The sequence below is a fragment of the Ruditapes philippinarum genome, unplaced genomic scaffold (genome assembly GCF_026571515.1).
Source record: "Ruditapes philippinarum isolate M1 unplaced genomic scaffold, ASM2657151v2 ctg6858_1_1_1_1, whole genome shotgun sequence".
NCBI classification, from domain to species: Eukaryota; Metazoa; Mollusca; class Bivalvia; order Venerida; family Veneridae; genus Ruditapes; species Ruditapes philippinarum.
In genome coordinates, this window is record NW_026867069.1 from 1 (window position 1) to 13807 (window position 13807).

At 34.6% G+C, this 13807-nt stretch overlaps 1 protein-coding gene across 1 annotated transcript; it reads right to left on the reverse strand.

Annotated features, from left to right (window-relative positions):
• Positions 1–2031: 2031 nt before the first annotated feature.
• LOC132734736 (uncharacterized) lies at positions 2032–7567 on the reverse strand (the record flags this gene model as incomplete). Its single annotated transcript, XM_060721582.1, is given in 3 exon segments — positions 2032–2230; positions 2534–3272; positions 7472–7567. Coding segments are annotated over 3 exon segments (990 nt in total), but the record flags the coding sequence as incomplete, so codon positions are not given.
• Between the last annotated feature and the right edge of the window lie 6240 nt (positions 7568–13807).

The window sequence follows — 13807 nt, forward strand, 5'->3', positions numbered from 1 at the left end:
AGGATACTTCTTTGGATTCTGAAAGTAAAGACATCTGTATTCATAAATAATGTGGTAAACAGAACTGGGACCAAAAATATACCTTATTTTGTGTCCCAGAACAGAATTATGGATACATTTATTGATATACATGTACATTTATAAAAACATCAGTCTTTGGTTAACATCTATACCAAAAGTAAACAAATGGTAAAATAAATCCCTTTCAGAATTGAGTGAACTAGAACTGCCACTATCATGGCATGAATACCCCCGCATACCACTTTGTCAGAATCAATATAGTGGCCATTTACAGCTCAAGGACAACCTCCCTGCCAAATCTGAGGTTACTAAGCCAGTGCATTGCTAAGTTATGTATTCTACATGCTTCAAATGTGAAAATGTCAAAATCAATACATTGCGGACAGGACATTCTTTAGCAATTGAGAAGAAAAGCTTTTTTTTTGTCAAGGTCCCTGTGACCTTGACCTTTGACCCAGTGACCTCAAAATCAATAGGGGTCACCTTATAGTCATGATCAACATCCACACCAAATATGAAGACTTTGGGTCAAAGGAATCTTAAGTTTATGGGTGGACAAACTTTTTGAAGTCAAAGTCCCTATGACCTTAACCTTTGATCCAGTGACCTCAAAATCAAAAGGGGTCATCTACTAATCATGATCAACATCCATGCCAAATATGAAGACTGTGGGTCAAAGGAATCTAAAGTTATTGGGCAGACAAACTTTTTGAAGTCAAAGTCCCTGTGACCTTTGACCTGGTGACCTCAAAATCAATAGGGGTCATCTACTAATCATGACTAACCTCCATGCCAAATATGACGACTGTAGGTCAAAGGAATCTTTAGTTATTGGGCGGACAAACTTTTTGAAGTCAAGGCCCCTGAGACATTGACCTTTGACCTCAAAATCAATAGGGGTCATCTACTAATCATGACTAACCTCCATGCCAAATATGAAGACTGTAGGTCAAAGGAATCTTAAGTTATTGGGCAGACAAGCTTTTTGAAGTCAAGGCCCTGTGACCTTGACCTTTGACCTAGTGACCTCAAAATCAATAGGGGTCATCTACTAATCATGACTAACCTCCATGCCAAATATGAAGACTAAGGGTCAAAGGAATCTTAAGTTATTGGGCGGACAAGCTTTTTGAAGTCAAGGCCCCTGTGACCTTGACCTTTGACCTAGTGACCTCAAAATCAATAGGGGTCATCTACTATTCATGACTAACCTCCATGCCAAATATGACGACTGTAGGTCAAAGGAATCTTTAGTTATTGGGCGGACAAACTTTTTGAAGTCAAGGCCCCTGTGACATTGACCTTTGACCTCAAAATCAATAGGGGTCATCTACTAATCATGACTAACCTCCATGCCAAATATGAAGACTGTAGGTCAAAGGAATCTTAAGTTATTGGGCAGACAAGCTTTTTGAAGTCAAGGCCCTGTGACCTTTGACCTAGTGACCTCAAAATCAATAGGGGTCATCTACTAATCATGACTAACCTCCATGCCAAATATGAAGACTAAGGGTCAAAGGAATCTTAAGTTATTGGGCGGACAAGCTTTTTGAAGTCAAGGCCCCTGTGACCTTGACCTTTGACCTAGTGACCTCAAAATCAATAGGGGTCATCTACTATTCATGACTAACCTCCATGCCAAATATGAAGACTAAGGGTCAAAGGAATCTTAAGTTATTGGGCGGACAAGAAAAAACTGACGGACAGCCGGACGGCCGGACAAGCTGATTCCAGTATACCCCCCTTACAACTTTGTTGTGCGGGGTCATAATAAGTTAAACAAGGAAGTCATTTTTATATCAAATATTGTTTCAGTAATTATGCACTTTTACATAAAATATAAACAATAATCTGAAAATTATATAAAAAAAATGCCATACCATTAAACTCATAGTAATATATCAGTTATAATAATTTCACTTTGGAATAAAAAACAATCACTTAGTTATAATAATTTATCTTAAAGTACCATTTAAAATTCAAGGCAAGTAGATTAAAGCTTGGACTCACCCATGGTTTTGGTGATGTTATATCTTGAACATAGGGCAGGTCTTCCTCCATGGTTGGGGGCTCTGGTAATTCTGGTAGCTCTGACCAATCTGTAGGAGCTAGGAACACAAGACATTCTGCAGGATTCACACCTATAACATCTTCTGGTATATCATCTTGTAACCATGGTAATAAAGGTTCTAGTGTGTGAGGTGTATCTCTAAAATGGTAGAAAGTATAACATAGTGCCTTTTATTATGATCTTGATGACTATTGGAAGCATTAATACATGTATATTTACACTACCCTTGAGAAAAACGTGTTACAGAATCTTTTATTTCAACAAATAGCTTTAAAATAAACACTTAATTCTGTTTAAAGATAACATATTGAAAGGGATATTACTATTAACAAATACAAAAAAAGTCATCATGAAAGTTATTCAAATGAATATAATAATATATATATTAGGTTAAAGGATAAATCATTTTGATTTTTGAATATGATTTAAGTTCAGTATTACCTGGTTTTATCATTACAGTCTATATTTGTTTCTTCTATGGTCTGTGATATTTTATATGGATATTGATCAAAATAACAGTTTGTACTTGTCAAATCTGGAGCACTCCCGTAAAACTGTCTATGTCGTTGTAGACCATACACTGAGGGTTGTAATCCTTTCTTAACACTTTTACACTTTGATCCTTTTTTATTGAAACTACAATTATCTGCATCAAAATCACTGTATTTAGCTGATGATGGTCTAGAAAAATGCATGGGTGGCATATTTTGATACACATTTTGACTATAGTCTCTGGGATCTGGCAAAGCCAGAATTTTCTGTTTTTCTATTTCAAACAGATCTGGTATGACTTTATTAGCTAAATCTACAACAGCTGGTTTAGATGAACACATCCCATTCTTCTCCTTTGTCAACCTGCAGCCAGCACTTGCAGGTCTTTGCTGCTGTGGTTTCCGAGAAGTATTCTTTTTTCCAGACTGACATCGGGCTTTAGCACTTTGTGTTCTCCGACAATAACTGGGAACTGATTTAGGTGTGCTTGGTTCTGAGACATCCTCTTTTACTTTAAAGTCTGGATGTAAGACTAGAGCCATATGATTTATAGTTTCCTCTTGTTTCTCATTTTGCACTTTGTCCTGAAACAATTTATTTTGTTGCGTAGAAGGGAACAATTTTCCAGATCCTCTATTGTGAAACTTGCCAGATGATGGTCTTCCAGGTATAGGTGGTTTATCAAAAACTGAAATGACATAATTACTTATTTATGTATACATGTATATCATTTGTAGCAAATTGCATTAAGCTTGTTTGCACATTTTAATGCTTTGAAATTATTTGCATGTTATGAAATTGTCTGAACTTAACTTAATATATCAATGTCACAACACCAATGTCACTGGTTAAGTATATATTTCATAATTTATAGAATCAGAATCAATTAAAGGCCACTACTGCAAAGTTGTCTTATCTATCTAAGAGTACTGCTTCATGCCTCAAAAGAGGATACTTGGCAGTATGTGTGTGCCACAAGTGAAAGTTTATGAAAAACTGTAAGAAATTTCTGCCAGATAGGGAGAATATGAACTACAAAGATGGTCGAGAGTATAAAACAGCAGTAATGTACAAGATAAAAGAACAAAAGCTCTGCCACTGCTTACTTGAATGATTCAATAGTAGGCTTGTTTATCAATTGTTCTGGTAGCCTTTTCCATATATCTGTAGTGTGTTGGGGGAAAAGGAGTATTTGAATAAGTATAACCTTACATTTGTTGATAGAGGCTTATGCCGCTATGTGGATGACTATATGATGGGAGAGCGTAATCAAGACTTCCAGGTTTGTAAGAGATATTAACTACTTAAAGACTATGGTAGATCTTGCATCGCCTTTTTACCTTCTATAACAGGGGCCGGTATAGGGCTGCTTCCCCAAATAAAATTTCTTTAAAATCATGCAGTTTTCCCCACAAATAGAATTTACATCAAGTTTTTCCTTCCCCTTTTGCAAATATACCATGTAATTTTTCCCCAAAATTAAGGGCTGGGCTGCTTCCCCAACCTGGAAAAAAAAGCCCTGTGACTTGTAATACATCAAGTTAGACGGATTACGCCTAGTAGCTAGGCAGAATTTCTGCTTTTTTCAGGGCGGAAGTTTTCGTACGGGTAATCAATTTGGCATCCAGATGCCTCCTATCTAGTGTGCTCTAACTAAGAGTTCCTTTTGAGTTCTGTGACCTCTAGGTGTCCAGAGTTGTTGACTATTTTACCCACATGAATTATTGTCATTGGACCTGGATAATTCATACATGGAGGTTGAGTGTAACATAATCATAGATATCATAGAGAATCAATTCTCTGTGGCTCTGTCATTATGTGTTTACCAGTTTAAATCTTGGCTAATGTCTACATAAAGGTCACTGTAACTAACAGTCTAGTGCTCTTCACTGTCTGACCATGTAGCTTGTATGGGAAAAATTGGTAGGGAAACCTACTGTTAAAATGATAGATTGATCAATATAGCTGTTGCCTCCCTTGGTTAAAAAATAAAGTTCATTTTATTTTCTCATTTTTTTGGGATTTTATTTTTGGTGTTTTAAAACCAGTATCTTACTTATGAACCTGGCTGATGTACAAAAAACTATTACTATAATGTACATTTTGTAATTATGGTTGTTTTTTTCCTGTCAGACTGAAGGGAAGAACTTGTGTCTTTAATTACTGCCTAATATAATAGTTATCTATAGAGCATGCATAACAGCATGTGAATCCCCAATGCGAACAATAACAAACATACAAGTAAGAACAGGGCTTTTTCTTACAGGTTGGGGTAGCAGCCCAGCCCTTAATTTTAGGGAAAATTACACGGTATATTTGCAAAAGGGGAATAAAAAACTTGATGTAAATTCAATTTTGGGGGAAAACTGGATGATTTTAAAGAATTTTTCTTTGGGGGAAGCAGCCTTATACCGGCCCCTGTTATAGAAGGAAAATAGGCCCTGAAGAATGGTAAAATGTTTATTTTTACATGAAAAAATATAAAATTTCCTTATACATGTATGACAGCATTACTGGAAAAATATTACTTCAATTTGAATTTACAGAAAACGAAAATGTTTGTATTAATACTATTACTACTAGCTGACCGTACAGATTAAAAAAATTTTGTGTTGTGTATGATAAATAGATCAACTATGACTAGGGGTGATTCCCGGTGAATCGATTCAGCTCTATTTCGATTATTGCTTTGCAAATTGATTAATTATTCAGGCTATAGTAACATTATTTTTTTCTGTAAGAAATATTAAATATAAACCAACATTTAGATACTTCGTGTGCCCAAGCAAGATTCTGAGATATGTTTCTAGAGGGGAGATATTGCCCATACTGTACACAAAAGACTGAGTATCCCCGTACTGCCTCTTTCCGATCAGCTAACAGATTTTTCTATAATAACTGACAGTGAAATTATAAAAATAAAATTTCTCTTACAATTCTGCAAATATTATCATTTCAGCTAATAAATGCAACAACTTTTTAAAATTTTACCTGAATTATTATTATGAATCGAGGACAAATCATTACTGACCCATTTTCTTGTTCTTCAAAATTTCACAACCACTTTTCAATCAGTTAACAAAATATAAACTGTACCACATAAAAATTGTCATACAATGTTAAAATATAACCAGTTATGTATTTTGAAGAAATTTTGACAAACTCAACTTCAGATAAATGGTAATAAACAATTTTAACCTATTTATATTGCCATTTTTCAATCTTGATATCTATTTGCAGTAGTAAAGCTGTCACAATTGGGGTATGGATGTACATCTCAATGTGCATAACAGAAAAAGCATGTTCTTGTGAAATTTTTAGGATCTTAGGGTTTATATGACCCCATTCTAGTGACAGCTTTCTGAAAAGTTATCAGAGAGAATGTTTTTCCTTGGTTAAGTGACTGTTACTTTACTGATGTATTACCTTCCAATTAAGAATTGTATGGTAAAATATGTACATATTAAAATTATAGCTTTTGAAGTGCAGTATACATTATGACTTAATGATATTGAAACAGTTGTCAAACTAAATATCCATTTCTGCAGACTGACAAAAAACTGAGTCTGTAAATCAATTATTTTTAGAAAATTATTGCGATTTGTAACTGGGTAAATAAGGTATTAGAGTCAGTGTACCCGGTTCCGCACAGGACCCGGTCCCGCACACTTTCCCATTTTTCATTTTTTCTTGAAAATTCAAATGAATTTATTCAGTTTTCATTTGTGTTTTACTGAACTGGCATGTTTTCAACAGGATATGACATAATCTGGGATCTTGCACCCCAGCCTTTCCCTAAAGAGTGCAGACAAAAATGTAAATACATGTACATGGCTGTGTAGGTCACACATAAAAACATCTTTTTCAGCAATTAAACCATGCTAATTTCTATTTCAATGTTAAGATATTTATAAAATATATATTTGAAAATAAATGTATGTTTTTGTTTTGGCAAATTTGCTGTTAGTTATGAAATATATGCACATGATTTAACTTCTCCCAATAACCAAACGTCAAGTCATTTCACTTTGATTCTTTTGTTTAAAATGATACCAAACTCTTAATCGAACAAGTCATAACTAAACAGATGAAAAAACCTTCAATAATAATGTTTTATGTCTGTGTTTACTACCTACAAGTGGTAAAAAAGTATCTTTCAATTGCTGTTACATGTTTCCTATGTGCTACTATGCTTGGAAATAAATGTTTGTATACTGTAGTAAGAATGTGCTTTAAATTTATTTGAACTCCTGAAAATTTGCAAAACAATATAACTTATCTGGACTTAGAGATGTTAAATAATTTATAAAACATGTTTAAGATGTACAATAACCTTTCAGTATAAAAGTGGCCTTGTGTGCGGAACCGAGTCCACTATTTATCATATTTGGCCCATACCTGTTGCTTAAAATCAAGTGCGCCTAGAAGTATGACCTACATAAGATAGAAACGTTTTGGTCATCAGTTTTTATGGGCAAAGGATGTAATTTTCAAAATAATATCAATTATAAGAAGAATTTTTAACTATAAGATAATTTTCTTATTTTTCCTTAAAAAAGTGTACGACTCCGGGTACACTGACTCTAGTGGAAAACACACATTTTACATATTTTGAACTAAAATACTGGTATTTTCTTTTTTATCGCCATAATTGACATTGCTGCTGATAAATGTAGTCAAGGTAAATGCAAGATGTGCTTACAATTTGGTTACATGACAAATAAGGTCAAAAATAAAAAAATTCTGTGGATACAATATCTCATCGCATATTGAAATAGATCCACATTGATAATTACGCGAACAGGTGTATCACCTTTATAAGCACTTATTGTAAATGTTATATCTTAAGTCATGTACCAACTATCTTCTATTCTAATCATAACTTACTGTTTCCACAAAACAAATCACCAGACACATCAATTTTCTTTATAGCTGCCATATTTGTTTACATTAGATTCCGATGGTGTGCTTGATTAATTGCGGTATGACTACAGTAGAATATGAAAGGAACCGGAATAGATGGATATCGAAAATAAGCTATTTTCGCGAAAATAAGATTGCGGCTACGAAAATAAGATTTATTTTTGAAATGTCCATAATTATGTTAGTTATATATTTATGCATTCTTTGGATGATTTTACAGCAAATTAAAATTTCAGAACCAAAAAAATTCTTAAAAAGTGCAGTTTGAGCGGAAAGAAAACGAACTGAATTTTATGTTAATTTAATTATGATTTAGAACTGCGTACTGAGTATATGCTATGGGACGTAGACGGTAGCTTGCAATTTTCAGTACTGTTATTATTATTATCTACATCTACATCATACTGCTTCAAAATCGTTAACAAATACACTAAGCAGGCGCGTTGTCTGGGAATAGCTGTTAAAAACAAATGTGTTAAGTTCAAATTTATAGATATAAGATAAAACCAAGTTTAAAAAGAACTACAAGACTGATATAAAAAGTTATAAGCAAAGCTGAATTAGAACTGGTGAAAAGGATGCAGCTGCCCAGTAAAGACGTCTAAACTGGGGCTAGCTTGTAAGGACACGGGTAGGCCACTCCACAGACGGATACTTCTGGTGAAAAATGAATAGGAGTGGTATTGTGTCCTTGAGTATGGTATCAGGTAGTTCAGGTTTACAGTTGGTGTCAGATGGTGATGGTCGACCCTCACAAGATTGTGTTGGATTTTGAAGAGTAGGGTAACAGAGCTGATGTTGCGCCTCTGCTACTAAGTTCATTTAACATCTTAAATACACTACTGGTGTAATTGTAGTCTTTGTATACATATCTGGCAGCTGACCTTTGAACTTGTTCTATTTTGTAAAACAGATATTTTTCCCAAGGATGCCGATCCGTGGAACAGTACGTGTTCTAACTGGGGCCTTACATAGGTTTTGTAGGCAGTTTCTTTAATCTTTTGTTTGAAGTTTTGACATTTCTTTTTATAAATCTGAGTGAATTATTTGCTTTTGCTGTTATGTTGTTTATATGATTGGTCTAAGATAGACCTTTACTAATTGTTACACCTAAATACATAGCAGCACCAGTGGATTATAGTTGTTGACCAAGTGAATTATAAGGGAATGTTATTGGATGTTTCTTGCGGCTGATACTAATTAGGACTTCACATTTATCTAGATTAAATTCCATGGACCAATCAGATTGCCAGTTTTTAAGACTGTTGAGATCTTTTTGGAGGGTTTGTCCATCTTGGTTTGATATGATTGTTAGGTATACTATTGTGTCGTCTGCAAATAATATATCCTTGCCCTTAACACTATCAGGGAGGTCATTTATGTAAAATAAGAAAAGGCAAGGTCCCAGGACCGAGCCTTGGGGGACACCTGAAAGAGCTGGTAGGTTGTCAGAGTTTTGACCATCGACAACGACTTGTTGGGTGCGACCATATAAAAATGACCTTGTCCAATTGATGACCTCTGAGCTAACACCTAGTCTATGTAGTTTAAGGAGAAGCTTGTGATGGTCGACTTTATCAAATGTTTTGCTGAAGTCCATGACAATGACATCGGTCTGTTGGCCTTGCTCTAAATTGTCATGAACTTCCTAGGTGAAACTGATAAGCTGGGTTTCACAGCTATGTTTTGGCCTGAAACCATGTTGGAATTTGCTGAGAATATCATACTTATCCTAGAAAGACATGATATTGGATTCAATTTTATGCTCCATTAGTTTTCAGGCAATACAGGTTAATGATATAGGCCTGTAGTTATTAGGCTTACATTTTGGGCCTTTCTTATAAACAGGAGCGATGACTGTATGCTTCCAGTCATGAGGGACAGTACCTGTTTTTAACGAAATTTAAAAGATGTTTGTGGGAACGGGGAAAATTTCAGTATGAAAATCTGGAAACAAAGTGATCCCTCGGAAGCATTAATCACAACAAAATTACATAAGAATTGCAGACTCGGTTTGATTGAGTCTGTACATGAGGGATAATGAATAAGTGCAACATCTCTCACGCCCCCTAGCACCGGCTTGAGCGGTACTCAATTCTCAACACTTAATAGTGCTGGTATCAATGATCCCGAAGGACCAGAAAAATATAACAACACTGAAGTGAAGTACGGGGCAACTTTTTACGGCTGCCACACAGCACTTGACACCTGCTGTTGTGAAGTATAAAAATCTGGAAACAAAGTGATCCATCGGAAGCATTAATCACAACAAAATTACATAAGAATTGCAGACTCGGTTTGATTGAGTCTGTACATGAGGGATAATGAATAAGTGCAACATCTCTCTTGAAGTTCTTTCAATAACCTTAGGGACAGCTGGTCGGGGCCAGAGGCTTTGCTTGGGTAGTTTCTTTGCTCCATCCTCTGTTATGTTAACATTTGGCATTTTTGGATAGTTTTGTGGAGTGGGCAATTGTTTGCATGACTGGTTTAGACTTAATGGTTGGGGGCGGGTGAAGACCAGACTCAAATTGTTTGTTTAGTAATGTCTGCCTTTATTTTGGGATCACTCCAGTTTTCTGTTTTGTTTGATTTGATGAAAGAGTAGAACTTCTTACTCTTGCCTGGTTGTGAATTATCAGAGAAAATGACCTTGTCTAAGTACAACCAGTAAGAGTTTCTTATTTCTTTCTGGATTTTGCCTATTAACTTTTTTAATTTGCTAAGCAGGTTCGGGGAGGGGGTGTTCGACTGTTTAATTTTTGAATACAGTCGATCACGTTTCCTTATTTGGCCAATGATGTGTGGATTTAACAAGGGTAGATCGCAACGTTACTTAGTTCTCTTCGAGGGGATATGGATTGAACTGAGACGTGTTAATTCATTCTTAAATAAAAGCCAGGATGAGTTTAAGTCGGTGTGATTTTGTTTAAGGAAGAATTGGGCAAATGAGTTGAAGTTGCTTCTTAATTTTGACCAGTCAGCTTTATTATAACATTTGATTTCTCTCACAATTTTGATGGGGCGGCCTCTAATAAACATTTAGCTCATGGAAAACAATGTCATGATCAGAGGATCCTAGAGGGGTAGGGTTTTAGTGCTGTGAACTTGACCTGGCATATTGGTTAGGAAGAGATCAAGAGTGTTGCTGCCGCTTGTGGGGGAAGTAACCATTTGCTGTAGAATAAAAATTAGAAGGTTTCCTAGAAGAGCAACATAAATGCTCTTGTGCCTATAGCCATCTTTTAGGGATTCATTTGACCAATTTATGCTTGGCATGTTGAAATCTCCAAAGATCCAAACTGAGCTATTCCTTGGGATCTTTCTTAGGGTTGACCAGAGTTGATTAAGGTATGATCCACCTAATGCATTACCTCCACTTTGAAGAATATTCAAATAGGCTAGAACTACTGTCAACTGCATTGTAACTGAGGGGCGTGGGTTCAAACCCCAGAAGCGGCAACTTTTTTTTTCTTTATTTCTTTTTTCTTTGAACATTATTTGTGTCTCTCATATCACTCTTGAGAAGAAAAAAGTGTTTCATTTTCATTATGAAATTATCATTGGTATTTATTGGCTAAATTGTGCCAAATTTATTATCAAATATGGTACCTGATATTTTCAAAGTCTAATAAAATAAAAACTAGACGGTAAAAGTATTTTATATTTGACAAGCGCAACCAAGATACTTTTAAAAAAAATTATGCAAACTTTGAAAACAGCCCCTGATTTGAGTAAATTTTAGGGATATTTTGAATAAGGCCCTCCAAGTAGAAAAATGATCAAGCAAATACTTAAAATGGGTGGGGTAGGGTAACTTTTATATACATTATTCAAACATTTTGAGTAAAAACAATAATTTTGCTGGGTCATTTGTTAGCTGAATGCTATTATTTGTTTCTCAAAATTGTTCTATAGGAAAACATTTTTTTCATAATGATTATAAAATAGAATATTTAGAGATTCTCATTTCTAAAAAAGAGCCCTTCTAATAGCCAAGTTTTACTTAAGAAAAATCTCCTTAACTCATAAACCATACGGTAAACTTTGTTTAAATTGTGCATTCGTGTGTCTTTTAAGGTATATAACTGACCTATGTTGCAATTTTATAGTTCCTTATAGTGCCCATTAGGGGGCTCATACCTTAAGGGATTCCTCATCAATCTCATGAGGTTTGTAAAAAGAGGATATATATATATATCTCTTTTACCTTTACGGGTAATCTTTGCCCAGATAGCATTGCAGTTTGATTTGAGGTGGGGCTGTTCCTGGCTCATATTAGATCGTGATGTGGGCAAAGGGGCCCCCTCCTGGTCTATTTAACCTATCATCCCTATATATATTAAAATTTCCTAAGAATTCATTTCCCGTTTGAGCCAAGTTTCTGTAAGGCACAGTATGTCTGGCTTTAATTGGGTGATAAACTGTTGTAGACTGGGAATCTTGTTTTTAACAGAGCGACAGTTAATATTAAGAACAGTAAGGCGTTCTATTAATTTGTTGGTCTTGGGGGTTTAGCCTTTTAATTTTTAGCATTTGGTGTTGAAGTTGCTATGGGCTGGGTTTTGGGGCTAGAGTGACTGCATTCTAGATGATGGGAATTAGAGTTTTCATCACTATTGAGGGATTGTGGGGGGGGGGTATGTGTTTTCACTCAGACTATATAGGGATTCCGAGAGAGGAAGGGAGAAATTTGAACTGCCACATTTAGTACAGTGCCAAATGAACCCGGAGTCAGATAGGCAAAAGTAAGTTGAGTCGCCTTTACCTTGGCATTTAGCATGAAACCAGACATCACACTGGTCACAAGCTATGCCTTTATGTTCCCGAGTAACTTCAGTAGCACAAGTAGCACAAGGGAATCTCGAGGTGTTGTGGCTTGTACTATCCAATTACTTTAATATCAGGTGCCTGGGTTTGTAGTAGGCAATGTAAGAATATCAAGGAGTCTGACTTACCTGGGGGAAATGGACGCGGCACTGATTTTACCTTAAGATTGTTCCACGTTACATAGTTGTCAGAAATTTGTATTCTTATTTGGGAAGAGGAGAATCATTTGAGGGGTTTTTCCTCACCATAATTATACCTAGGGAGAAAGTGTCGGCATCCTGAAATGAATGTAAAGATCACCAGTAATGTAATATTGAAGTATTATTATTATTATTATTATTATTATTATTATTATTATTATTATTATTAGTATTATCTAATTCATTTAGAATATAAATATCAATACTTTAAAATGTTTGAAATTGTGCAAGTTAAATATAAATCGATATAAATTAGAAAAAGATAATCAGATTAATTGTCAATATGAGCTATCATTCTGAACATTTCATTTAATTACTATTATGTATGTTTATTTTTTTTTTACATAACCTGTATTGTATCATTCATTGTACTTCTACACATATATCTTTGATATTTTTGTGTAACAAAAAACTTAATATGTTTTTACATTCCAGAAAGTATCTTTAACCACTTAATTAATAGCCATAATTTGTAATATTTTACAAATACTTTATGTTTACATTATTAAATTAAAATGTTGATATTTATTGTATCGGCGGTGGGTTGGGTAATTAATGCTTTAATTTTGCGATGAGCGTAATATATAACAATCCCGTTATAAGTGGTGCTTTCTTTAGGGATTCTGTATTTATCTATTTTGAGACCTTGCACCCCAACATAAGCGCTATATCTGGGTTACAATGTATTTTTCTTCAATTTTCAATAAATGTATGTATGCATATTTGTTATATTGCGAGTTTGTTTTGAGAAAATTTTCATTGTATTTTCATAAAATTTATATAAATTAATCAAAGCATGAACTATATCATATTGGTTTAATCATCATGGAGTTACAATAAATATAGATATCTGTGCAATCATGAAAAAATCACAGATAAGTATATGAAATTATGTCCCATGAATAAATCAAAACAGAAACACAAATAACTAGGAGCGCAAATGTTTATTCAAACTATTAGCATATGTATATTGTTGTCTTTAAAGTTAACACAGATATTAAGTTATTTTAAAAGAGGATAAATTAAATACCAATATTTATACAGCTACACAGAGGGGCCGGGAGTGAAAATTAAGTTTGTCATTCAAAAGAAACCTCTCTCAGTACTTTAGAGATGAGCTTAGATTTGGCGAATTAGTTTTAACTGACATTTTTGAAATCATTAAACTTTCTTTAAGTGTGTCTAGAAATTCTGCGTTACACATAGAATAAATTTGCGCCTGGGACATAATACATGTATGCAAATTTTTGGTCATCCATGATTGATTCAT